This window comes from Myxocyprinus asiaticus, chromosome 32, assembly GCF_019703515.2.
Source record: "Myxocyprinus asiaticus isolate MX2 ecotype Aquarium Trade chromosome 32, UBuf_Myxa_2, whole genome shotgun sequence".
Lineage (NCBI taxonomy): Eukaryota > Metazoa > Chordata > Actinopteri > Cypriniformes > Catostomidae > Myxocyprinus > Myxocyprinus asiaticus.
In genome coordinates, this window is record NC_059375.1 from 6557200 (window position 1) to 6584874 (window position 27675).

At 38.7% G+C, this 27675-nt stretch overlaps 1 protein-coding gene across 1 annotated transcript; it reads left to right on the forward strand.

Annotated features, from left to right (window-relative positions):
• Window positions 1–76: 76 nt before the first annotated feature.
• On the forward strand, window positions 77–27421 carry LOC127422920 (26S proteasome regulatory subunit 8-like). The gene is made up of 12 exons (XM_051666774.1): window positions 77–175; window positions 686–757; window positions 864–933; window positions 1078–1175; window positions 1277–1333; window positions 13068–13298; window positions 13460–13586; window positions 13934–14124; window positions 14302–14400; window positions 26804–26914; window positions 27066–27152; window positions 27273–27421. The coding sequence occupies exons 1-12, from the start codon at window positions 152–154 to the stop codon at window positions 27324–27326; spliced, it is 1221 nt and encodes a 406-aa protein (XP_051522734.1). The 5' UTR covers window positions 77–151; the 3' UTR covers window positions 27327–27421.
• Window positions 27422–27675: the final 254 nt, after the last annotated feature.

Consider the following 27675-nt stretch of genomic DNA (forward strand, 5'->3'; position numbering starts at 1 on the left):
CTGTGGATGTTTCTTGTGATTAAATCAAATGGGATGCAGTACTACTCCAATATGAAGTGGCGCCAGAGGGCACAGCCTTCAGTCTCTATCCTGCTCAAAGAAGAAAAAGCGGAAATTACGAAACTGATAAGCGTAAATTTGTCAATTCAAGATGGCACAGGACGCGATGGAGCAGGTTAGTGACGTTTTGAGTTAAATCTTTATACATTGCCAGCAGAGTGAGACGTGTTAGTGCTGTAGGCTGTACACAGTGTATGTATGCGTCATGCTGTTACTTTATTGTGGAGAAATAGATGACGGAGTGAATGATTTTAAGACGCGTTCACTCCGAATCAAGCGGACTTTGCTGTCTCATTGTGTCAGACTGAGTGATTATGACATGAAAAATCTCTTCTTTCTGACCATGAAACGAGATAGATAGTTAGTTACGCTGATCATAACATAAATCACTCATCTCTGATCATAACGAGGTCTCTGACCATACTTTCTGTTTATCTACAAGAAAACATGACCTGTTCTTAACTATCAATACTCAAACCATTCCCGATGATTAATTAACCAATTAGCCTATATGTTTTAATATTAGCTCATCACATTCCCTTCTTACAGGGTGATTTATGTAACGCTTATTCATCATTCAGTTCATAATTGTTATCATCATTGTGCTCTACTGTTGTTTTTGCAGATGGATATTGAGGACAGTAAAGGAGGATCTGGTCTTCGACAGTATTACCTGTCAAAAATCGAGGAGCTTCAGGTAAAAACATTCACAATATGTTATGAATTGACTGTTGCACATTATATAAACTTGATAGGAGAAGTATGTGTATATCATGTCTAAAAGTGCTGGACTCTTCATTCAGTTGACAGTAAATGAGAAAAGCCAAAACCTTAGACGTCTGCAGGCTCAAAGGAACGAGTTAAATGCCAAGGGTAAAGATCATCAACTTATTCAGTAATGTTTTTGGGTTTATGCTGGTTAATTTACTTCTGTGTGATGTCCATATGTTGCATGTGCATTGAGTTAGATGTATAAAAATGACATCAGAATGATGTAATTGTTGTCTCTGGTTTTAGTGCGCCTTCTGCGTGAGGAACTGCAGTTACTGCAGGAGCAGGGATCATATGTAGGAGAGGTGGTGAGAGCCATGGACAAGAAGAAAGTGCTGGTCAAGGTTTGACAATCACTATTTCTTACTTTTTTAGTGCGAGGATCATCAGATCTGTGATTGTACTGTGGTATTGTTATTGACTTGTACAATTTTGTTGTTTATAGGTGCATCCTGAAGGAAAGTTTGTTGTGGATGTGGATAAGAACATTGATATTAATGATGTAAGTGATTTATTATTAGATTTAAAAAAAAAAAATAGTTTAATTTGGAATATAGTGCAGTCAGGGACATTTAGCTTTGCTGTTTATACTCCAGTAAATTCATGCTGTGGTATAAAAAAAAATCCAGCACAAAGCATAAAACTGTAGACAAGCATATCCAGCGAAAACAACTTTGTTGATTTTAATTGGAATCATTTAGCTTTGACGCATCACAACATGCTGTTAGAGGTTGACCAATGTTGGATTTTGCAGACATTGATAACTTAAGCGTTGGAAGAAAGCAGGTAACGATTAATTGGCAGATAGTTTTAAAAATCGATGTATTTAATGTGTTAAATGTTCTTAGTCTTTCCTTATTGTGATAGGGTGGCTCACATAATAGAGGCTAACCTGAGTCTAAAATGAATGAAATCTCAGATGCAGTTTATTGTGCGCTCAAAATCACAATAATAACTAGAAAATATAGCTGCAATTATGGGACCAAGCACTGAAACAGCAAGCATTGCACCGTAGTAGGCACAACACATTGCATGTACATGACATACAACAAAAGCCACCCAAAGACAAGATCAAACCGATGCCTTTCCGTTCCACAGTTAAGTGCACAATCCACTGCACATAAATGGAACTATGGGAATTATGTTGTGACTAAACAAATTCCAAAATAAATCAAAACTGTCTTATATTTGAGCATCTTCAAAGTAGTCACCCTTTGCCTAGAATTTGCAGACATGTACTCTTGACATTTTCTCAACCAACTGCTTGAGGTATCACCCTGGGATGCTTTTTAAACAGTACTGAAGGAGTCCCCATCTATGTTGGGCACTTATTGGCTGCTTTTATTTATTTGGTCCAATTCATCAATTTTTAAAAACTTTTTTTTTTAAATAAAATTTTAGTTTTATAATGAAATAAATTAATATGGTGGCACAATTATATTTTTGTCTACTAATTTCAAACATTTAAGCATACACCTTCAGATCAAAAGATTTTTAAGATCATAAGAAACATTTCATTCAAGTGTTTCAAAAGTTTTGACTGATAGTGTATAAACAAACAGTCCAAAGAAAATACTTGATGACATAACAAAAACATATACAATTAACCAACAAAAGAAAAAGGGTTCCACATATAATTTTTAATAAAACTCGTCTCTCTCCACTGCTCCTCCCTGGCAACCTTCTAAGAAGGCCAGATAATTGCCCTACTTCTTCCCAAATGCACCCAAACTGCCCAGCTGTCTATATGCCATCTCTTCGAATGCCGCTACTCTGCCCAGCTCCGTGCACCACTCATGAAATGAGGGCACACCAGCCAATTTCCATCCCCTTAGCATTACTTGCCTGCCGATCATCACGCTGGTAAGGACCCAGCTCTTTACATGTTTATTCATTATATTAATACCTGCCCCATCACCCAAAATACAAAGTCTGGGGCAAAATATGATCCGAGTGCCAAGACCTCACAAACAAAATTTTGAACCTTCGACCAAAACTCTTGAATCTTAGTACAGGACCAAAAAACATGGGCTATTTTCCCATCCTATAAACTGGCATCGCCAGCAAGTGGGTGTGTCTTTAAGGCAAAGCCTATACAATCTGGAGGGAGTCCAATAAAAACGATGCAGAATCTTGAATTGAGTGAGGCGTACCCTTGCATCTCTAGATGCAGACTTGATGTTTTTTAAAATCTTACCTCATTCTCCAACTTCCAGTACTAAATTCAAGTCTCTATCCCATAACTTCTTAAGAGATGTTAAAACCCAGTCCCCTAAACTCTGAATTAGCCAGGAATGGCACTGAAGCCTCGTGACACTTTCCAAAAGCTTATAAGGTTTATAACACAAAAATAAATTAAAAACTAGCAAAGTGTGCAGAGCTCGCCGTTCACACGTCCGACCCTCGCATAGCGCCACGCGACTCAAGTAAGACAGTTTTATTTGAATTCATTAACAGAAATAAAATGATTGGATATAAAAGGCTTTGAACCGTTACCACTGTTGCTGACAGGTTAAAAATAGCTCTGCAATTAACGTGTTACTGATGTGATATTTGCAGTGAAATCATGACGGTTATCTTCACTCAAACTACTTAATGTCAAACTGCTTGTATGTGTAATCATAAAATCCTGCAGATACAGTCCAGACATTAGAAAATTATATGTCTAGACGAGTTTTCTCTCAGTTTAGATCGGGAAATTAACTTGGGTTTAGGATGTAATAATAAATGGATGAGTTTTTGGGAGACCACTGTAAAAACTTTAAATGTACAATCCAGAAATAATACTAGCTACACAGTAAAGAGAGGTCGGCATTCTTAAGAACATGTAATATTAAATTTTTATTCATTGTCATTTTCACAATGTGGAAAAACCAGTGTGACAGTTGTAAAAAGCAGCACTTACAGTAAGCACATGTTGTGGGGGAAACCCATCCAAAACTCTTTTAAAAACTGCAAACGTTGACCTCTGAGACATTGGTATGATATCCGTTAATGCAGCATTATGGAATGAATTAAGATGAAATCGCAATGTAGCCTTGCATGCCATATCCGTGTTTAAAACAGCCTGCGTTGACTGCTTCAGTTAGTACTGCACAAACTAATGTCCCCCACTTTGCTCGGTACATTTTCCTGCTTTTTTGTGCTTAGCCGATCACATGCCTGACCTAAGCACAGTGATCACCATAGCTTTGTAATAGCATTAAAAATTGAGTACAAAATTGTTGTGTTTTTTTGTACATCAAAGTGGTTGTAATTGAAGCAGGAATCATGCAGTAAAGTACAGCCTACATTATAATATAAAAAACATGAAGACTCAAAGGTCAACCAAAGTACAATTTTTGAAACCATCCTTTGGTGGAGTCGAACTCACATTCTTTGGAATGTTGTCCAGAGCACTAACCACTGCGCCACACAATCAACAAATCTGACTGTTGCCAAATAGACTGTAATGGATTTACACGATGGGCAAGGAGGAGGCGGCCGGCTGAGCAGTCAACGTAAACTTTGGTCCTCAGCCAGCGGTCCTCCGCGACACTGGGCGATGGCACTGGACCTCACCGCCCAGCGGACGGCAGCGGGCTCCACCGCCTTCTGGCAAGCCACTCCAGTACCACCGGACCATACCTCCTTGGTGTCGCGACACTCCATCAGCGGCGAGGGCTCTCCAACAGCGCATCCCTCCTCCTTCCCAGGTTTTGGCACCAATGTAACAGATTCACATGATGGGTAAGGAGGTGGCAGGAACTGGCTGAGCAGTCAACGTGAATTTTAATAAACAAATGAACAAAACACAACATAAAACTGCTTTCCAGCATAACACAAAACACACACACACACAAGACTGCTGCGTGCGTCTCTCTCTCTCTCTCTCCGAACTGGCGTCCCCGGCTCCTCTTTATCCCTCTCCCGGCTGATTCAGCGCCGGGCGTCCATCGTTACAGCCCGGCCATGCCACCCTCCTCGTCACAGAGACATTCCAAGTTGAGCATACATAATCACTGAGAAATATTGTTACAGCTAAGAGGTTTTGAATTGAATCAGGAATTATGCAGTGAGGTACGGCCTATATTGTTGTAAGCACAACATGAAGAAATTGTAAACAAAATTTTTGCTGGGCTCGAACTCCCAACCTGTTGAGCAAAAGTCCAATGCTTGAACCACTGGGCCATTCAGTTGACACATCTAAGTAATGCTAAAGAGACATTCCAAGCTGAGAGTACAAAAAAAACGAATGCTGAGAAAATGTTGTTACAGCCAAGTCGATTTGAATTAATCAGTAATTATGCAATGTAAATAGTAAGTATTAGTAGTAAGTGCAACAGCAAGACTCAGAGGTCGACAGGAGCACAGTTTTTAAAACCGTTCTTTGCTGGACCAAAAATGCTTTTGAAGATATATAACTTTTTAAATAAAATGCAATATGGCAGAGAGACAGTATGGCCGATAATGGAAAAATTGTAAAAGAAAAGAAATTCAGCGGCAAAAGATGGATCGATTATCTGGAGTCATCGGAAGGGAATTAGCTGCTAACCCGCTAGAGACCAAAGTAGATTTGGAACGCATTTGGGAAAAATTGGAGGATTTGGGGAATCGTAATAGGCAAAACAACGTCCGAATTGTTGGAATTCCTGAGCATGAAGAAGGCAGAGTTATGGTAAAATTCCTAGACGAGCTCTTCCCGAGTCTGCTCGACATAACGGGCAATAAGCTGGAAATCGAGCGAGCTCATAGAGTTCCGGCTCGGCGATCCGCTGAGGGAGACAGGCCCGATCAATTCTGGCCAAATGTCCGAGATCATCCGATAAAGATCTTGTGTTGCGCGAGGCGAAGTGCAAAAAAACTTTCTTGGAGGAATCACAACATTTCTTTGTTCCCAGACTTTGTGAATTCGACGAGAGAAACGTGATCGATTCAAGGAATGCAAGAAACTATTACATCAATGGAAGGTCGCTTTTGCACTGATGTTCCCGGCCAAGCTGAGAATAGATACTAAGGATGGCCGCAAAATATTTACATGCCCGCAGCAAGCATTGTCTTTCATAGAGACAATGGGGTGAGTAAACCATTTGGTGATTTTCATGTGGCCCCCAAGTGAATTGACTTGCTGTACATACACTTGAATGTCTAAGGAAGCTGGGCGCCTTTTTGTTTCTTTTTGTGTTGGTTCCGCCTAGCAGCTGGAGTAAGTTTTGTGGAATAAAACTCCTTCAAGAAACTTTTGCATCGACGAAGGGTCGCTTTTACACTGAAATTCCTGGCCAAAAATGAGAATAGATACTATGGATGGCAGCAAAATATCTACATGCCCACAACACGCGATGTCTTTCATAAAATTGATGGACTAAGGAAGTTGTGTGTTTCTCACGTGCCTCCAAGTGAGCTGTCTCGCTGAACATACACTTGACCGTCCGAGGAACCTGGGCGCCTTTTTTTGTTGTTGTTGTTGTTGGTTCCTCCCAGCAGCTGGAGTTTGTTTTGTGGAATAACACTCCTTTGTGACAGTTGTGGATGAATTTGCTCATTCTTTGTGCTTATGCTTCTTGGCTGGAGTTCATTTTGTGGAGTATTTTTTTGCAGGACATTGGAAGGATTGGGGCATCTGCTGCACTCATGAACAGCCAGCTCACTGAACATTTGTTTGACTGAGGAAACTGAACGTCTTTTTTTTTGTTTTTTGTTTTTTTGTGCTGTTTCCGCTAGCACACCGCTAGCGGAAACAGCACAAAAAAAAAAAAAAAAAAAAAAGACGTCTCAAAGGTGTGAGTTTTGTGGAGGATCACACCTTTGAGACAGTTTTGTGAATGAATCTACACATTCTTTGTGTTTATTCTGCCTATCGGCTGGAGTTTGTTTTATAGATTATTTTCTGTTATGTAATTCTTTCTCACAAAATTTGTATAGAAGCACTGGACTTGAGCAATCCGGCGGCAAAGTTGTCGCGGGGGCTCTTGTAGGTGTACATGGACTGTTTGAGTTTAGAGGGATGGACGCCGGTTGACTCTGTTGTTTGCGGGATTATTGTGCATGTTTTTATTTTTTCTGTTTGTTTGGTTCTGGGGGAATTTCGGGGTCTGACTGTGACACTAATGTTGGAATGTGGTCTTTATAATTTTATTTCTGACACAATCTATTTTTTCTAATATGTAAAGATGTCAAATGTTAATATGAGCAGATTCTCTCCATGTGGAATTTGAATGGGTCGGGGAACCCCATAAAAAGAAGGAATGTTATTTCTTGTCTTAAACGTAAGAAATATAGTAGTGTTTCTTCAAGAACACATCTTTACCCGCAGGAGGCTGAAAAATTTGGGAAGATATGGGGTGGTCATGTTTTCTTTAGTGCTGGCTCAAGTAAGAGCAGGGGAGTAATTATATTGATAAATAAACATCTACAATTCAAATGTCTCAAACAGATAAAAAAAAAATTAGGAAGAGTCATTATTGTTTTAGCAGAAATTCAGGGGCAAAGGTTGATTTTGGCTAATATTTATGCACCTAACGCTGATGATCAGGGCTTTTTTATAGATCTTGGAGGGATGTTGCAATCCACTGGCACCCCTCATGATATAATATTGGGAGGAGACTTTAATCTATTGATGGACTCAGTCCTTGATCATAGTGAAGCAAAAGTGTGTAAGCCCCCTAGAGCAACAGTGACACTTCAGAGGATGTGTAAAAATCATGGTCTTACAGATGGACTTTTGAACCAATCTGGTAGGGACTATACATTTTTTTTTTTCATCAATCCATGAGATTTATTCCAGAATAGATTTTTTTTTTTTTTTTTTTGATATCCAAGTCCCTCATTTCATCTGTTGTTGATTGCTCAATTGGAAACATCTTAGTCTCAGATCTCACCCTGGTGAGTTTAGAGGTGTTGCCACATACAGAGAAAAAGAAATCATATAGTTGGTGCTTTAATGTATCCTTTTGCAAAATACTGATTTCCAACAAATGTTAAAGGCTGAAATCAATGTTTATATGGAGACCAACTTGTCCTCAGTATCCTCTGGGGGCATGGCTTGGGAGGAACTTAAGGCAGTCCTCATGGGTCAGATCATACAGTATGCCTTATTCATCAAAAAATCCAAAGCACGAATATTAAAATAGTAAAAGTGCCGAGGCGCCGAATGTCGTCTGATGGCCTCAGAGAATTGACCCGTTTGAAATACAGATATAATACTATTTTTTCACGGAAGGTGGAGTTTTGGTTATTTAGGGCAAGAGTCATATTTTGAGTCAGGGAACAAAGCAGGGAAGCTTTTGGCTAGATATATAAAGCAGAGAGAATATTTTTCTACCATTTTCCTCAGTGAAATCTGCTGGTGGTGAAATTTTTACCTTGTCCATTGATATTAGTAACGCTTTTAAAGAATTCTATATTGATCTTTATAGTTCCACATCTTCGTCTGCTGATGAAGATATTAGAAACTTTACGGAACCATTAGATCTCCCTAAATTGACGACTGAGCAAAAAAATTCTCTTGATTCTGAGATAAACTTGGAGGAGCTTGACTAGGTAATTAAGGTCCGGGGTCAGATGGCTTTGCCGCTGAATTTTCTAGATCTTATGCTACAGAACTGGCTCCACTTTTGTTAAAAGTTTATACGGATCATTAAAGAACGGAAAGCTTCCGCCAACCATGACACAAGCCCGGAACAGTCTGATTCTTAAAAAGGACAAAGATCCAAGTGTGTGTAAAAGTTACCGTCCAATTTTCCTGATCCAGCTAGACGTAAAATTGTCAAAAATTCTTGCTAACCGATTAAGTTATGACATCTCTTATACATATAGATCATGTGGGGTTTATTCGGTGCTGTAGCACTTCTGATAACATTAGGCGTTTCATTAATATCATGTGGTCAGTGGCGAATGATCAGGCTCCGGTCGCTGCCATCACACTTGATGGCGAAAAGGCGCATGATAGGGTAGAATGGGATTATCTTTTTAAGATTTTGGAAATGTATGGGTTCGGGAATACTTTTATTGAATGGATTAAGTTACTTTATAGACACCCGGTAGTGGCGGTACAAACAAATGGATTAATTTCAGGTTCTTTTAGTCTGGATATGGGCACCTGGCAGGGTTGCCCTCTTTCCTCATTATAGTTCTGTCTTGCTCTGGAACCATTAGCAGCCGCGATAAGAAAGGAGGAGGATTTTCCATGGGTGATGGCGGGAGGTGTGGCTTATAAGCTTTTGCTTTACGCAGATGAAATTTTATTTTTCATCTCTGACCCATTAGATCTATGCCTTGTTTCCACAGGATTATTAGTTCCTTCTCTAAATTCTCAGGTTACAGTGTCAGTTGGTCTAAATCCGAAGCTTTGACTCTGACAGCATACTGCCCAGTAACGGATTTTCACCAGCGTCTTTACCACTGAGCTACCCAGGCCCCCTTAATTCAGATATTTATTTAAATGTTGCCTCAAGCATATGACTGAACCCTAAATTACGGGTTAATAAGTCCCCTTTCTGTTGGTCAGAGCGGATTGTGAGGGGGGGGATAGTATATCCGGTGACCTGTATGAGAGTGGAGTGTTGATCTTTTGAGAAATTGGTTCATCATTTCGGGATTCCCAGATCTCAGTTTTCTAGGTATTTACAGCTGCACCACATGCTCTGTATTGTTTTTGGGAATAGCACACACCCCCCCTAAAGTGACAGATACTTTGGGATAGGTGATTACTGCTTTTGGAAAAGGTCATGAGGCATCAGTGTATTACTCCCTGCTAATCCAGAGTTTGGGGGACGGAGCTTTAACTTCTATCAAGAGTTAAAGTCATTTCTGTTTCATTCCGTGCGGCTCAGTCTGGAGATTGTTTTGAGCCATTGTTTAGGCAAATCAAACTAAGTTTGAAGGAATAGTAGTGAAAAAATAAGTGTCATAATCCAAGATGGTGACTACTGTAATGGGCGGAGTTCTAATGTAAGAGGTCCATTTGAATCATTAGGAGGAGAGTAATCAGATGCAAAAAGTTGTGTCTAGCAGGGATGCAGACTACTCCTTTCAGCTCAAGTCATCTTTTCTGAGCTAATTTGCCCAAATTGTTTGGTGAAATTTTCTAAATTTTCCTTATTAAAATAACTTGAAAGCATTACTTTAAGCTTACACTTAAAAAAAGCTTTAAATACAAAATACCAATCAACAAGAAAAAGTCACTAAAAAAGATTCTGTGCGTAACATGGGACTTTAGACTAAGCAAGCCTGAAATACCCAGGCAGCACTTATTTTAAAATGTATGTGCTCCCTTCTGCTCACACAAATGGATAAGGGAAACAAATTATGCACTCTTAGGCCATGTCCACACTAATACGTTTTCATTTGAAAATGCATTAATTTCGCTACGTTTTGGCCTTCCATCCACACTGAGATGCCGTTTTTGTCTAGCGAAAATGAAGCTTTTTGAAAATTCTCTCCCAAGTGGATAAATTTGAAAACACTGTCTTCGCATTGTAGTGTGGACATGGAAAATGGAGATATTCGAAAATGATGATGCATTTGTATGCATGCCCATGTTTTAGGGGCGTTGTTGTGCCTACTATCCACTTTGATGGTGTTATTTTGATAAATGTTACTTTGTACAACCTTCACATTGCATGCCTTCTAACGGGAAGTTTACTAAGAATTGCTGTCCGGCAGCGGAACATGAGAACAATTGTGTTTCAGACCGTACATGGAAATGACACAGGGCCACGCTGCTTTTCCTGCATGTGCAGTAATGGGATTTTAGCATTTTCAGTGTGGATGAGAAAATGGCATTGTGGACGGGAAGTGTTTTGAAAACGAAAATGCCGTTTTCAAATTTATCCAGATTATATTATACAATTATTGGTGTAATTGTCACACCAAATCCGTGACAGTTTTGTGAGACAAACATCTGATGAAAGGTCTGTTCACACAGAGGCAGTAAAAAAAGAAAGAAAAACTATTTCACCCCTGTACAGTAGGTGGCGCTGTTGCTAATCTACAAACATATTTAAACTAGTTTCCTTTCTGGACCCTTCAGCATTCAGCTGTCAATGCTAGAGATTAAGATACTGAATGCTGTTAAAGCTGTTATTTACCTTATTTGGCGTAACTGTTTCATTATGTTCTTTCCATGGTGTTGATAAATTTTTTTAGGAATATATAATGTGTGTTTTTTTTTTTAGGCGATAGAGATGAGTAAAGAGCACTGTTGCATAAATATACAGTTGAAGTTAGAAGTTTGCATACACCTTAGCCAAATATATTTAAACACAGTTTTTCACAATTCCTGACATATATTCGTAGAAAACATTCTTTCATCACATTCCAAGTGGGTCAGAAGTTTACATACACTTCTTTAGTATTTGGTAGCATTGCCTTTAAATTGTTCGGTCAAACGTTTTGAGTAGCGTTCCACATGCTTCTCACAATAAGTTGCTGGAATTCTGGCCTATTCCTCCAGACAGAACTGGTGTAACTGAGTCAGGTGTGTAGGCCTCCTTGCTCATTCACACTTTTTCAGTTCTGCCCACTCTATCGGATTGAGGTCAGGGCTTTGTGATGGCCACTCCTTGACTTTGTTGTCCTTAAGCCATTTTGCCACAATTTGGAGGTATGCTTGGGGTCATTGTCCATTTGGAAGACCGATTTGTGACCAAGCTTTAATTTCCTGGCTGATGTCTTGAGATGTTGCTTCAATATATCCACATAATTTTCCTTCATGTTGCCATCTATTTTGTGAAGTGCACCACTCCCTCCTGCATCAAAGTACCCCACAACCTGATGCTGCCACCCCATGCTTCACGGTTGGGATGGTGTTCTTCGGCTTGCAAGCCTCACCCTTTTTCCTCCAAACATAACAATGGTCATTATGACCAAACAATTCAATTTTTGTTTCATCAGACCAGAGGACATTTCACCAAGAAGTAAGATCTTTGTCCCCATGTGAACTTGCAAATTGTAATCTGGCTTTTTTATGCCGTTTTTGGAGCAGTGGCTTCTTCCTTGCTGAGTAGCCTTTCAGGTTATGTCGTTATAGGACTCGTTTTACTGTGGATATAGAGACATGTCTACCTGTTTCCTCCAGCATCTTCACAAGGTCCTTTTGCTGTTGTTCTGGGATTGATTTGCACTTTTTGCACCAAACTATGTTCATCTCTAGGAGACAGAATGCATCTATTTCCTGAGCGGTGTGATGGCTGCGTGGTCCCATGGTGTTTATACTTGCGTACTATTGTTTGTACAGATGAACGTGGTACCTTCAGGCATTTGGAAATTGCTCCCAAGAATGAAACAGACTTGTGGAGGTCCACAATTTCTTTCTGAGGTCTTGGCTGATTTGTTTAGATTTTCCCATGATGTCAAGCAAAGAGGCACTGAGTTTGAAGGTAGGTCTTAAAATACATCCACAGGTACACCTCCAATTGAATCCAATTAGCCAGTTAGCCTATCAGAAATCTAATTGCCTAAAGGCTTGACATCATTTTCTGGAATTTTCCAAGTTGCTTAAAGGCACAGATAACTTAGTGTATGTAAACTTCTGACAACTGTCTATAAATAATTGTTGGAAAAATTACTTGTGTCATGCACAAAGTAGCTGTCCTAAACGACTTGCCAAAACTGTAGTTTGCTAATATGAAATCTGTCGAGTGTTTAAAAAATGAGTTTTAATGACTTCAGACTTAGCGTATGTAAACTTCTGACTTCAACTGTAAAAAAAAAAAAAAAAATGCTAAAAAAGCATATGGGATGATGCCAGTTAACAGGCTAAACTAGCACTTCAGTATACTTACTGCCTGATTGTTCATATGACAACTAAAGAAGAAAACATTTGCAGCATTTTGTAAGGAATGTATTTAATTTTAATTTGTTGTATTTAAATATTTTATCAATTTTATTATGAAATGAAAGAGAGTTCACATCTATCTGAGTGTATTTTGATAAAATAATTGAAATACGATAATATGTATCATGCTGCATCAAGACTTATTTTGTAATCAAATCATAAAGATGTTTCTAAAAATGTTAATAACTTTAGATAATTTTATTCTATTGTCATTGATAGACTCTTTGTCTGATGCCAAGAACAATGTCTAATACATTACAAGTGATTCTGTTCATTGCTGTTTGAGCAGTTTGCCTAAAATCTTCACAAAAATGCAATTTTCACTAATTTTTTGCCATTCCTGTGCTTGGCCCAGATAATTGCTGCTTGCAGCTATATTTAATTTATGAATGGTGACCTAAATCCTACATTCTACCAGGTAACTCCAAATTGTCGCGTAGCACTTCGAAATGACAGTTACACATTGCACAAGATCCTGCCAAACAAAGTGGATCCACTCGTCTCGCTAATGATGGTGGAGAAAGTGCCCGATTCCACATACGAGATGATCGGAGGACTGGACAAACAAATCAAAGAGATCAAGGAAGTGATCGAATTGCCAGTCAAACACCCTGAACTCTTCGAGGCTCTTGGAATTGCACAACCTAAGGTGAGTAATAGAACTGGATGTTGGCATAGCTGGTAAATTGCATAGCACTGCTTATCAATTTAATCTGTCATGTTTTCAAATATTAAACCTTGTCAATAGTAGATCTAGTACTCAGCAGATCTGGTTCATATTATGTAACCTGCATGTTTGTTCCTGTGCAGGGTGTGCTGCTGTATGGACCTCCTGGCACAGGAAAGACCCTGTTAGCTAGAGCCGTGGCCCACCATACTGACTGCACCTTCATCAGAGTGTCTGGATCAGAGCTGGTTCAGAAATTTATTGGAGAAGGTAATTTACACTCACTGACAACTTTATTAAGAACACCTGTGCACCTACTTATTCAAGCGATTATCTAATCAGCCAATCGTGTGGCAGCAGTGCAATGCAAAAAATACTGGGTGAATTGTGAATTTTTGGGTGAACTGTCTCAAAATTTTGTCCATTTTCAGCTTTGTTTTTGTTATTTAAAACAGTATAATTTTGCAATCAGGATTTTGACTGTTATTGTATGAGTCAAGTTTTTTTTTTTTTTTGTATAGCGCTTTTCACAGTACACATTGTTTCAAAGGAGCTTTACAGAAAATTAAGCTGTAGTGTCCTCATTGATTCAACATTTTCATGTTTGTTCATTCCAGGAGCTCGTATGGTGCGTGAACTGTTCGTCATGGCCAGAGAACATGCCCCCTCCATCATCTTCATGGATGAGATCGACTCGATCGGCTCATCTCGGCTGGAGGGAGGATCAGGAGGAGACAGTGAGGTGCAGAGGACTATGCTGGAGCTTCTCAACCAGCTGGATGGATTCGAGGCCACCAAGAACATCAAGGTGAGCAAACACATGTCACCTGTGTGCTGTCAACTTCACTGACAGTAAAAGACCGAGAGATTATGTTATGCTTGTGGGCTTTTTAAGACTTGGCGTTTTAGTTTGACTTTCAAAAAATTATTTTATGATTTTCCCATAATGAACTACATTTACGGTATATATGCTTGTTTCCCGCAGGTTATCATGGCAACAAACCGAATTGATATTCTGGACTCTGCCCTTCTTCGACCAGGCCGCATTGACAGGAAGATTGAATTTCCTCCTCCTAATGAAGAGGTAAGTCCCTTATCAGATTATATGAAACACATCGGACAAATGTAGCTCTGTCCTGATGCCTATGCTTTTAAAGCATCCATTTTTTTTCTAGTAATTTTTCAAGCATAATGGCCAGTAATAAACCATAGAACAAGGAAAAAATTACAATAGAAACAATAGTAAAAACAATAGAACAATGATGCAAGTTAAGCAAGTAGTGCTTGGAAGTTTTCAGGTATTAAACAGCAAGTAAAAGTTCAAAAATGAAAGAAATCAAATATAAAACAAATCTGCTAAGGTCTTCCTTATTACCACAATTTTCTTAATAGGTGCACAACATTACTTGGTAGCACTTTACAATGAGGTTCCATTCGTTAACAGTTAAAGCATTAGGTATCATGAACTAACAATGAACAATATTTTTTTACAGCATTTATTAAGCTTTGTTAATGCTAGTTAATATACAGTTGTTCATTGTTAGTTCATGTTATTTCATAGTGCATTAGCTAATGTTAACATACAACTTTTGATTTTAAGAATGTATTATATGGTATCCGCAGGTCCTTAAAGTCTTAAATATATTAAATAAATTCAAGTCTTAAATTTAGTTTGCGGGGGCCTTAAATTTAGGGGCATTAATAGAGGAGACACTTAAAACAGCAGAATCAGCTGTTCCGTGTGTCTGTCTGTCTCTCTCTCTCCCACTCCTCAGTGAGGAAGCACATTTTTACTGAACTTTAAGCCCTATTCTGACTAGGCTTGCTCAGATACCAAAATTTTGGCTTCGGTATGATACCAGCCCTGGTACCTCGGTATCGATAATAAATTGATACTATAACCAACAAATAAAAGCCTCAGATTTTATATGAAATTACACAGAAAATGATGTTTTTTTTTTTGTTTTTTTTTTTTTAATTAACATTTTTATTGATTCATAAATTAACAAAAAATACAACAACATATATATATATATATTGAATCAAACACTTTAAACATTAAACCCCTACTATATCCCCTCCCCCTACCAAACTCACCCCACCCTGACCCCCCCACGAACACCCCTGTGGTCAACAGATTATAGACACACACACACAGAAAAAAAACACAAAACTAAAACAACAACATAAAATAAAATACAATAATCAAGTATAATAAAAAAAACTAAACTCTAAATTACTCCCTTCACCGCCCCTCGAGATTCCCCCAAAAATGCTAAGTAATTGCCCCATTTCTTATTGTAAGAATCCCTAACCCCCATCCTTATGCTCGACCCCTCCTCGAAGGCAGCCACCCTCCCCATCTCCGCTCACATCTCCGGGAACGAGGGTGCTCCATCCGACTTCCAACTCCTCAAAATAACCTGCCTACCAATCATCACACTGGTCAAAACCCAGTCCTTCATGTACTTATCCTCCAAATCCATGACCTCCCTATCTCCCAAAATACAGAGTCTGGGGCAGAATGAGACCTGAGTGCCCAACACATCACACACAAAACTTTGCACTTTCAGCCAAAATTCTTGGATCTTACGGCACCCCCAAAAAACATGGATGGTGTCTCCATCTTCAGAATGGCATCGCCAGCTGATGGGTGTGTCCTTAAAACCAAGCCTATACAATCTAGAGGGGGTCCAATAAAATCTATGTAAAATCTTAAATTGCATAAGGCGAACCCTTGCATCTCTAGATGCAGACTTTGTTTTTTAGAATCCTAACCCACACTCCCTCCTCCAATAACAAATTTAAATCTTCCTCCCATAATCTTTTGAGAGAATTTAAAGCTCTGTCCCCCAGACTCTGAATTACACAGGGAGTAATACAATGATGCCTCATGACCCTTCCCAAAAGCAGTAATCACCACTTCCAGAGTATCTGCCGCTCTAGGGGGGTGTATGCTACTCCTAAAAACAGAGCAGAGCAGGTGGTGCAGCTGAAAATACTTATAAAATTGAGATCTGGGAATCCCAAAATGTTAAATCAAATTTTCAAAAGATCTCAATACTCCACTCTCATATAGGTCACCAAGTGTATTTAACCCCCCTCACAATCCAATCTGACCAACAGAAAGGGGACTTATTAATACATAGTTTAGGGTTCAGCCATATGCTCGAGGCTACGTTTAAATAAATGTCAAACTATCAGAACACACTGGACACTTTTGTCCATATTGAGTGCAAATGCAAAATAACGGGGTGCGACTTAACCTCTCTGGCTAGTTTAATCGAAAGGCTTTGCAGTGGCGAGATAGGGGCAAGAACTTCCTTTTCAATACAAAACCAGGGAGGGGTTCTCTCAGGTGGAAGCGACCAATGAGCCAAATGTCTAAGACCGAACGCATAATAATAAAACAAAATCTTTGGTAGGCCTAACCCACCATTGTCAATCGGCCTATGCAACTTATTGAAATTTAACCTGGGACGCTTACCATTCCAAATGAAGGACTTCGCTATGCTATCAAATTGCTTGAAATAAGAGAGGGGGACATCTACAGGGAGAGACTGTAGCAGGTTGTTGAATTTTGGAATACAATTCATTTTAATAACATTAACCTTCCCAATCATCGATAAGTGTAATGAAGCCCACCTGTCCACATCATTCGAAAACCTTTTTATTAAGGGATCAGAATTAACTCTGACTAAATCAGACAAATTTGCTGGGAATACAATTCCCAAATACTTAATTCCCTGTTTGGGCCACTGGAAGGCACCCGGCTGGAAGGCTGTTACTGGATCAGTACGCTGTCAAAGCCAAAGCTTCGGATTTAGACCAATTGACTTTGTATCCTGAGAATTTGGAAAAGGAGTTAATAATTCTGTGGAGGCAAGGCATAGATCTAGTAGGGTCGGAGACGAATAATAAAATATAATCTGCGTAAAGCAGAAGTTTATGCGCCACACCTCCCGCCGTCACCCCAGGAAAATCATCCTCCTTTCTTATCACGGCTGCTAATGGTTCCAGGGCAAGACAGAACATTAATGGGGAAAGAGGGCAACACTGCCGGGTGCCCCTATCCAGAGTAAAATAATCTGAAATTAACCCGTTTGTTTGCACCACTGTTAAAGGGTGTCTATAAAGTAACTTAATCCAACCAATAAATGTACTCCCGAACCCATACCTTTCCAAAATCTTAAAGATAATCCCATTCTACCATATCAAACGCCTTTTCGGCATCAAGAGAGATGGCAGCGACCGGAGATTGATCATTCGCTACGGACCACATGATATTGATGAGACGCCTAATATTATCAGAAGAGCTACAGCCTCGAATAAACCCCACCTGATCTATATGTATAAGTGTTGTCATAACTTAATCGATTAGCCAGAATTTGTGACAAAATTTTTACATCTAACCGGATCAGGGAAATTGGGCTTTAACTTTTACACTTGCTTCGATCTTTGTCCTTTTTAAAAATCAGACTGATCCGGGCTTGCGTCATGGTTGGAGGAAGCTTTCCATTCTTTAATGATTCCGTATAAACTTCTAACAAAAGTGGAGCCAGTTCTGTAGCATAAGATTTGAAAAACTCAGAGGAAAAGCCGTCAGGCCCCGGAGCCTTGCCTGTAGGCAAGGCCTTAATTACCTCATCAAGCTCCTCCAAGTTTATCTCAGAATCAAGATAATTTTTTTGCTCAGTCGGCAGTTTAGGGAGATCTAATGGTTCCACAAAGTTTCTAATATCTTCATCAGTAGACGAAGATGTGGAACTATAGAGATCAAAATAGAATTCTTTAAAAGCATTATTAATATCAATGGCCGAGGTAAATATTTCACCACCAGCAGATTTCACTGAGGGAATGGTAGAAAAAGACACTCTCTGCTTTATATATCTAGCCAAAAGTTTTCCTGCTTTGTCCCCCGACTCCAAATATGACTGTCTTGCCCTGAATAACCAAAGCTCCACTTTCCACAACAAAATAGTATTATATCTGTATTTCAATCGTGTTAATTCTCTGAGGCCATCAGATGACATTCTGCGCTTCAGCTCTGCCTCTGCACTTTTAATTCCCTTCCAACTCCACGAGTTCTCGTGTTTTGGATTTTTTGATGAATGAGGCATACTGTATGATCCGACCCCTAAGAACTGCCTTAAGTGCCTCCCAAGCCACACCCACAGAGGATATTGAGGACCAGTTGGTCTCCATATAAACATTGATTTCAGCCTTTAACATTTGTTGGAAATCAGGATTTTGCCAAAGGGATACATTAAAGCTCCAGCTATATGATTACTTTTTCTCAGTTTGTGGCAACACATCTAAACTCACCAGGGCGTGATCTGAGACGAAGATGTTTCCAATTGAGCAATCATCAACAGATGAAATGAGGGACTTGGATATAAAAATAAATAAATAAAAAAAAATTATTCTAGAATAAATCTTATTGACTGATGAAAAAAATGTATAGTCTCTACCAGATGGGTTCAAAAGTCTCCATATATCTGTAAGACCAAGATGTTTGCACATCCTGTGAAGTGTCACTGTTGCTCAAGGGGGCTTATACACTTTTACTTCTATGATCAAGGACTGAATCCGTCAATAGATTAAAATCTCCTCCCAATATTATCTCATGAGGGGTGCCAGCGGCTTGCAACATCCCTTCAAGATCTATAAAAAAGCCCTGATCATCAGCATTAGGTGCGTAAATATTAGCCAAAATCAAACTTTGCCCCTGAATTTCTGCTAAAACTATAATGACTCTTCCTGATTTATCTTTGATCTGTTAGAGAAATTTGAATTGCAGATGTTATCAATGTAATGACGCCCCTGCTCTTAATTGAGCCCGCACTAAAGAAAACATGTCCACCTCATATCTTCCCACATTTTTCAGCTTCCTGCTGGGAAAGGTGTGTTTCTTGAAGAAACACTATATCATATTTCTTACATTTAAGAAAAGAAATAACCTTTTTATAGGGTGCCCAAACCCATGCACATTCCACATGGAGAGATAATCCCCTCATATTAACATGTGACATTTGATATAATAGAAAAAATAAATTGTGTCAAAAACAAGATTATACAAACCACATTCCAACATTATTGCACCAATCAAACCCCAAACTCTCCCCCCCGAACCAAACAAACAGAAAAAAGAAAAATGTGCGCATTAACCCTGCGCACGACAGCGCCAACTGTCAATCCCTCTAAACTCAAAAGGTCCATGTACGCATACGAGAGTCGCCGTGACAACTTTGCCATCAGATTGCTCAAGTCTGGTGCTTCTGCACAAATTTTGTAAGGCAAAATTGCATACAGTGCATCCAGAAAGTATTCACAGCGCTTCATTTTTTCCACATTTTGTTATGTTACAGCCTTATTCCAAAATGGATTAAATTCATTATTTTCCTCAAAATTCTACAAACAATACCCCATAATGACAACGTGGAAGAAGTTTGTTTGAAATCTTTGCAAATTTATTAAAAATAAAAAATGAAAAAAAATCACATGTACATAAGTATTCACAGCCTTTGCTCAATACTTTGTTGAAGCACCTTTGGCACCAATTACAGCCTCAAGTCTGTTTGAGTATGATGCTACAAGCTTGGCACACCTATTTTTGGGAAGTTTCTCCCATTCTTCTTTGCAGGACCTCTCAAGCTCCATCAGGTTGGATGGGGAGCGTCGGTGCACAGCCATTTTCAGATCTCTCCAGAGATGTTCAATCGGGTTCAAGTCTGGGCTCTGGCTGGGCCACTCAAGGACATTCACAGAGTTGTCCCGGAGCCACTCCTTTGTTATCTTGGCTGTGTGCTTAGGGTCGTTGTCCTGTTGGAAGATGAACCTTTGCCCCAGTCTGAGCTCCAGAGCGCTCTGGAGCAGGTTTTCATCAAGGATGTCTCTCTACATTGCTGCATTCATCTTTCCCTCGATCCTGACTAGTCTCCCAGTTCCTGCCGCTGAAAAACATCCCCACAGCATGATGCTGCAACCACTATGCTTCACTGTAGGGATGGTATTGGCCAGGTGATGAGCTTTGCCTGGTTTCCTCCAGACATGACGCTTGCCATTCAGGCCAAAGTGTTCAATCTTTGTTTCTCATGGTCTGAGAGTCCTTCAGGTGCCTTTTGGCAAACTCCAGGTGGGCTGTCATGTGCCTTTTACTGAGGAGTGGCTTCTGTCTGGCCACTCTACCATATAGGCCTGATTGGTGGAGTGCTGCAGAGATGGTTGTTCTTCTGGAAGTTTCTCCTCTCTCCACAGAGAAATGCTGGAGCTCTGTCAGAGTGACCATCGGGTTCTTGGTCACCTCCCTGACTAAGGCCCTTCTCCCCCGATCGCTCAGTTTGGCCGGGCGGCCAGCTCTAGGAAGAGTCCTGGTGGTTCCAAACTTCTTCCATTTACGGATGATGGAGGCCACTGTGCTCATTGCGACCTTCAATGCTGCAGACATTTTTCTGTACCCTTCCCCAGATCTGTGCCTCGATACAATCCTGTCTCGGAGATCTACAGACAATTCCTTGGACTTCATGGCTTGGTTTGTGCTCTGACATGCACTGTTAACTGTGGGACCTTATATAGACAGGTGTGTGCCTTTCCAAATCATGTCCAATCAACTGAATTTACCACAGGTGGACTCCAATCAAGTTGTAGAAACATCTCAAGGATAATCAGTGGAAACAGGATGCACCTGAGCTCAATTTTGAGTGTCATGGCAAAGGCTGTGAATATTTATGTACATGTGATTATTTTCGTATTTTATTTGTAATAAATTTGCAAAGATTTCAAACAAACTTCTTTCATGTTGTCATTATGGGGTATTGTTTGTAGAATTTTGAGGAAAATAATGAATTTAATCCATTTTGGAATAAGGCTGTAACATAAAATGTGGAAAAAGTGAAGCGCTGTGAATACTTTCCGGATGCACTGTGTAGTTTTAATGAACAATGACCCCAAGTGTACCTCCAAAGTTGTGGCAAAATGGCTTAAGGACAACAAAGTCAAGGTATTGGAGTGGCCATCACAAAGCCCTGACCTCAGTCCGATAGAAAATTTGTGGGCAGAACTGAAAAAGCATGTGCGAGCAAGGAGGCCTACATACCTGACTCAGTTACACCAGTTCTGTCTGGAGGGATGGGCCAAAAGTCCAGCAACTTATTGCGAGAAGCTTGTGGAAGGTTACCCAAAATGTTTGACCCAAGTTAAACAATTTAAAGGCAATGCTACCAAATACTACTAACAAAGTGTATGTAAACTTATTACCCACTGGGAATGTGATTAAAGAAATAAAAGTTGAAATAAATAATTCTCTCTGCTATTATTTTGACATTTTACATTCTTAAAATAAATAAGTGATACATATAAAAAATCGATTGATATATCGAATGGTGTTGCCATGGCGAGACAAATTAAGGGCAAAAAGGTGAAACATGAAGTTCCTTGTATCTTCTGTGTGCATTGTATGATTTTAATGAAAATTCAGCTGTATTTTTGGTAATGGGGGCTGATCACATTTATGCGGCTATTATGGGTCACGGCCATAGCGCCACCAACTGACAACAGGAAGTGTGACACTTTGTGTGACTTTGAAATAGTCCTCACAAATGCATGCGGCCACCATGCTTTGTTTTCCTAGAGCCACCAGGTGGCGATGACGGGCCTAAGCTACTGCGCCATCGCTGCTTGCAGATATATTGTAATGTTATAATAACATACTTAATCACAGATAAGTCTCATTTATTTCTGTGGGTTTATTGTAAGCAGCCACTTCTATAAATGTATGTGAAGTTTACTTTTAAGATTTTTATAATTAGTTATTTAATATAATATATAAAAATTAAATGAAAGTAATTTAATTTTAAAAGATTGTTTCAAAATGTATTTTATCACCTAAATTAATTCAATGTGTTCAATGTGATTTTGATGCATCCAGAGCACATTAACTTCTCTAACGCCCACATCTAGAAAACAGACAGTACCACCTCAGTAATAAGCACAGAGATCTTAGTCCCGTCCGAATTGGTACATGAAATAACAGACGTCAGGTAATAACAGTTGTAACTCGAACATCGTTAAGAAAATTAATAGCATCTGAATAGGGCTTAAGATGTTACAGATGTATAAACCTTCATAAATCACAGACGTTGGGTGATAGTAATTGTAACTCTAACATCATTTAGAAAACTAATCCCATCCGAAAAAGGATTAAGATGTTACAGATGTATAAATCTTCATAAACCTGTTAATCCAACATACAAATAGCATTATACTGCGTTTCTGTAAGCAATGCAATAAAACTACTGCTCCTGTTTATAATCAACAAAGCTGTCAACGCTGCAATTTGCAAGCGCGCAAGGTTGGTGCGGTCTAGTTTTGCCGCCTTTCACGTCATATGGCCGTATTTAATGTAACTGGGGTGTATTGAATTGTACCAGTGATAGTTCACCCCAAAATAAAAATGGTCATCACTTACACACCTTCATGCTGTTCCAAACCTGTATGACTTTCTTTTTTCAGTGGAACTCAAAAGGAGATGTTTGGTTGAATTTTAGTTTGTCATCATTCACTTTAATTGAATGGAAAAAAAAGTACAGTGACAGTGAATGGTGACAGCCTAATAGGGATGCTCCGATCAGGATTTTACTGCAGATACCGATCACTGATCTTCTTGTCACCTGATCAACCAATACCGATCCCAATCATTTCACCTTTTATCAAGATCTCTGTCATAGCTGGTTATCTGTAAGCTTTCTACACACTGTCACTATTAATTGAATTTTCCTCTTTCCATGGCCTAGTTTTTGGTGACAAAAAAAGTTTCAAAAGTTTAAAAGTCTTATAAAAAAAAAGATTTTAAATCAAGTATAGGCTAACAAAATATTCTCTATATTAAGATGAAGCTAAGTGTCAAACTGAAGACACACTGATAACCCATAGGTGCAATTAAACTTAATGTGACATTTTTGGTTATTGAGTCATTGTCATTATTTCATAAAATTATTGTTGTTATTCCTTATTTTATTTCTATTTTATTTTTGCATTATATTTAGTACATTATGGTATCTTAATATTGTATTAACAATTATTATATTTATACATTTCTTCTCTGCCATTCATTTAGTTGGATGTTTGTAGGCTATTTATAATTAATTTTTCACTTGTTGCTGCTTGAACTTTTAATGAGGAGCCTGCAGCTAAAGGTGGCACAACCAGCAATTAAGTTTGAGGGGGCAGTGAGTTTTTCACATGGGTGACAGGTGTTGGATAACTTTTTGCTTCAATAAAAAATATATGTATTTGAAAATGGTATTTTGTGTTTACTCAGGTTGCCTTTGTTTTATGTTATATCTCGTTTGAAGATCTAAAACAATTAAATAGGAAAAATACACAAAATATAAGCAATCAGGCAAATACTTTTTCACAGCACTGCATTTAATAAAGCTGTTTGAATTACACCATATCTTGTAACTCGCGTTATTACTGAGATTACTTCTCAGTACAGAGACTGAGAAGCTGCCGCCATGAACGATAATAAGGACCGTTTCACAGCTCACACTGTTTTCTATTTGCCTTGTGCGTGAAATGCCACGTTAACAGTACAGTACACAAAATTTTCATATTCGCCATACCTCTCCCACTGCATCGTTTTTAACTGCTGAATCAAGTTTGTTGTCTTACAACACTATGCCAGTATTCCCCACACTCCATGATACCATGACAGTGCTGCTGATGTCTTTAAGGAGCTGTGCGTCTTTTGCAACATGAGCAATCGGCCAAATTACTGATCACGGATTGAGTCATAGGACGTAAATATTGGCCGATACCAATCGGTGGCTGATCGATCGGAGCATCGCTAGAGACTAACATTCTGTTTAACTTTTTTTTTTTTTTTTTCATGGCAAAGAGAAATTCATACAGACTTGAGTGTGAGCAATGATGACAGAAATTTCACTTTTGAATGAACTGCCCTTTAACTACCTGTTAAAGTATTTGTTAAAGTTATCTACAATGTAAATGTTATTCAGCACATGATTACATCACGTCTTGCAGGGAAACACGTCACTAAAGAGAAGGGTAATAATGAAGGCTACATACTTTAGGCTACTTGCTAGGCAGCGTTCATAATGAATTAGATTTTTAATGTTAATTTCTATATATACTAGTACATATAGGGTCTGTTCCAAAACCTAGTGAGCTTCCTTCGGAGGCAGCATTTTAAGGCATCACAGGCGCACTCCCGATGTGAAGGCTGTTCCAAAAGGTAGGTATCTTAATTATGCTGGCTCATAAGATCAGGGTGGCAACATAGGCGAGCGCCTAGGGCGGCATCACTTCGGGGGCGCCGATCTACCAAGCCAATAAGTATGTGTTCAAACTGTGTTGAACAAAATGTGCCCTGTGTGTTCCGATGATGTGTTGTGGTGCCCCCCCAATGGAACAGATAGACTGTTACTAAATGCCTTACTACCATACTATTACTGTTTCTGTTATACCTGTGTTTGCAAAAAAAAAAAAAATTGTGGTATGGATAGTATTCCACTGTGAACACGGTCATAGACTCATGAGCGCGGGGCTCGTGAATCGAAGTGATGCGTGAATTAATTAGCCTTGAGTCGGTTCTTCTCAATTAATTTGTCTTTAGAAGACAGAGAACAAAAACAATGCTGAAAGAAGTGAATATTTACGTACAATTCATTGAAACAAAACCTGCAGCTGCTTTCAGTCATTTGCCATTGAAGATCATGTGCGAGTGCAGCCTGTGAATGATTATCTACTGCAGGTAAAGATACTTTCTAAATAAAAGTGTCTCAAAACACTTACATTGCATGAAAGCACTTAAAAGTACCAAAAACAATCCTTCCATATGGAGTAGCCTTCCATATAAATACCATGATATAGGCCTACTGTATCTAATAAAAATACCAAGGCTTTACCATATTGTACTATCATTGTGCCATGATACTGCTACAGCAGGCTTTTGAGAAAGGTAACTTTGATAAACTTCATCTTGTGCTGTGTAATGTGAAAAGGTGACAATATGTTTTTAATCTATTTATTAATGCTACACAATATATATATATATATAGGCTACTAAAGAAAATGTTCAAATGATGCTCCTAAAATCACCAGAAATGAATACAACATCATAGTACAAAAGATTGTGTACTTGATGGGCCCCAGACTCCCCAGTAATGATGAAAGCCTATAAATGTGCCTGCTGTGAAATACACTGTACAATATGCATAGATCTTTAGGGCAGTGTAGACCACTTGACTTGGTTTATGTGCACTTTACATTAAAGTTATTCCTATATATAGTGATACCCATTTATGATGCCTACTTAAGAAGCCATAACATGCACTTGCATATTTCTTCCCAACATTGTTATAATTCATGTTTTGCTAGTTTGGGTTTATACATATTGTGTGTGTGGGTACTGGAGGGTCTCATCTAGGGTGCCATATGAGGTAGGACCGGCACTGCATAAGATATCTGGTTTTGGCTACATTCTAAGTTATCCTCGTATGGATCTTCATAGGCGATCCCAGAATGCACCGCGATGAGCTCGGTGTAAAAATAAATCCAAGATGGCAGACGAAGTAAGATAAATTGCCATAATAAATATATTCCATTCAATATTGAAAAGTATTGTTAGAAAATTGTTTAATATCATAGAAAACTGACTATTTTACCCAAAATGTGTGTCTAATATGCGTATTTATGCTCATTAGAATATTGCGTCATTCATCTCACGTCACATGTATTGAATATCTGCCACCTATTAAGAGTGTTCCAAATCACTCTCTAATGAGGCATCACTCCAGTAACGATGCTGCACAGAAGACAGCTGCCTATGTTGGCAGGCGATAGTTTTTGAACAGACCCATAGACACTAAAAGTTTTATATGTTAACATTAGGTAATATATTCATAAAAAATGCATGACATTTAGAGTTTTTATATTATTTAAAAAAGAAAACGCATAAATGCACAATATAATATAATTAACATCCAGAGACATCCAAGTAGGTTTTGTATTGACCTGCTAATTAATTATTCAACCTAATATGTAAACTTTTTTTTTCATTATTGCGAAAGTGGTCTTACATTTTCTTTTATTTGGCCTTAAAAAGTCTTAAATTCCATTCCTTCAAACCTGCAGATACCATGTATTACTATGTTGAAATTAACATTAACCAAACCATTAATAGATGCTGTAAAAGTATAGTTCATTGTTAGTTCATGTTAACTAATGTTACCTAATGTTACTAATGTAACCTTATTGCAAAGTGTTACCCTTTTGTTTCTGTGTAACTGAGTTGGTATTACTGATTCTGTTGAAAGACTGGTAAAGTTACTTTATTTTATTATCAACTTTATATTGGAGTACAAGTACTTTTGACATCCATTATTTTTACAGTGTTTTGTGGTCTCTAGTATTTATATAGCATAAATACTGCCAGTAACCTCATAATGGTGTGGTGTTTTCTGCAGGCCCGTTTGGACATTCTGAAGATACATTCCCGTAAAATGAACCTGACGCGTGGCATTAATCTGCGTAAGATTGCTGAGCTGATGCCTGGAGCGTCTGGTGCAGAGGTCAAGGTGAGGTCAATGGCTGCACTTGCATCACTCTGTGAGGATGAAATGGTGTACTCACAAATGTCTTTAATGTGCACTTTTTTTTTTGGTGCGGAACAGAAAACAGCAGGTTTGGCAGTTTTTGTAAGCTGTTTTTATCTGTACTTTCCAACAGGGTGTGTGCACAGAGGCAGGGATGTACGCCCTGCGAGAGAGGAGAGTCCACGTTACCCAAGAAGATTTTGAGATGGCAGTAGCAAAGGTATTGAAAACAGATTTTGCTATTGTTACAATGTTTTATACTGCCAATTGATGCCTAATTGTTGAAAATGTTTTGTTTCCATGTACATCGCTAATTTATAATTTTATTGTATTTTCATAGGTGATGCAGAAAGACAGTGAGAAAAACATGTCCATCAAGAAACTCTGGAAGTAGATGTTAGACTGTATTTTGCAGTTTTTTTTTTTTTCTTTAACTTGCTTTGTCATCACCAAATATATTCAAAATAAATTGTTTCACACTTAACATGATTTATGTGTTTGTTAGTTTGTTTTCGTTAAATTTGATCTGGATTTACTTCTTGGCTTCTGTGAATTTCATCAGGGTGAGAATTATATTGAGAATCTGACCTCCCCATTTAAAGGAATGTTCCAGATTCAATAAAAGTTAAGCTCAATCAACAGCATTGTGGCATAATTTTGATTACCACACAAATGTATTTCAGTTTGTCCCTTTTAAACCCTTGACTTGTCCCTTTTCTTTTAAAAAGCAAAAATCTGGGTTA

Bases quoted from the DNA above. Each gene is read 5' to 3' on its own strand.
- LOC127422920 (XM_051666774.1), top strand. From the start codon at position 152: ATGGCACAGGACGCGATGGAGCAG. The intron at 1,334-13,067 runs GTAAGTGATTTA...ACATTCTACCAG, and splicing joins AGAACATTGATATTAATGAT to GTAACTCCAAATTGTCGCGT. The intron at 13,299-13,459 runs GTGAGTAATAGA...GTTCCTGTGCAG, and splicing joins TTGGAATTGCACAACCTAAG to GGTGTGCTGCTGTATGGACC.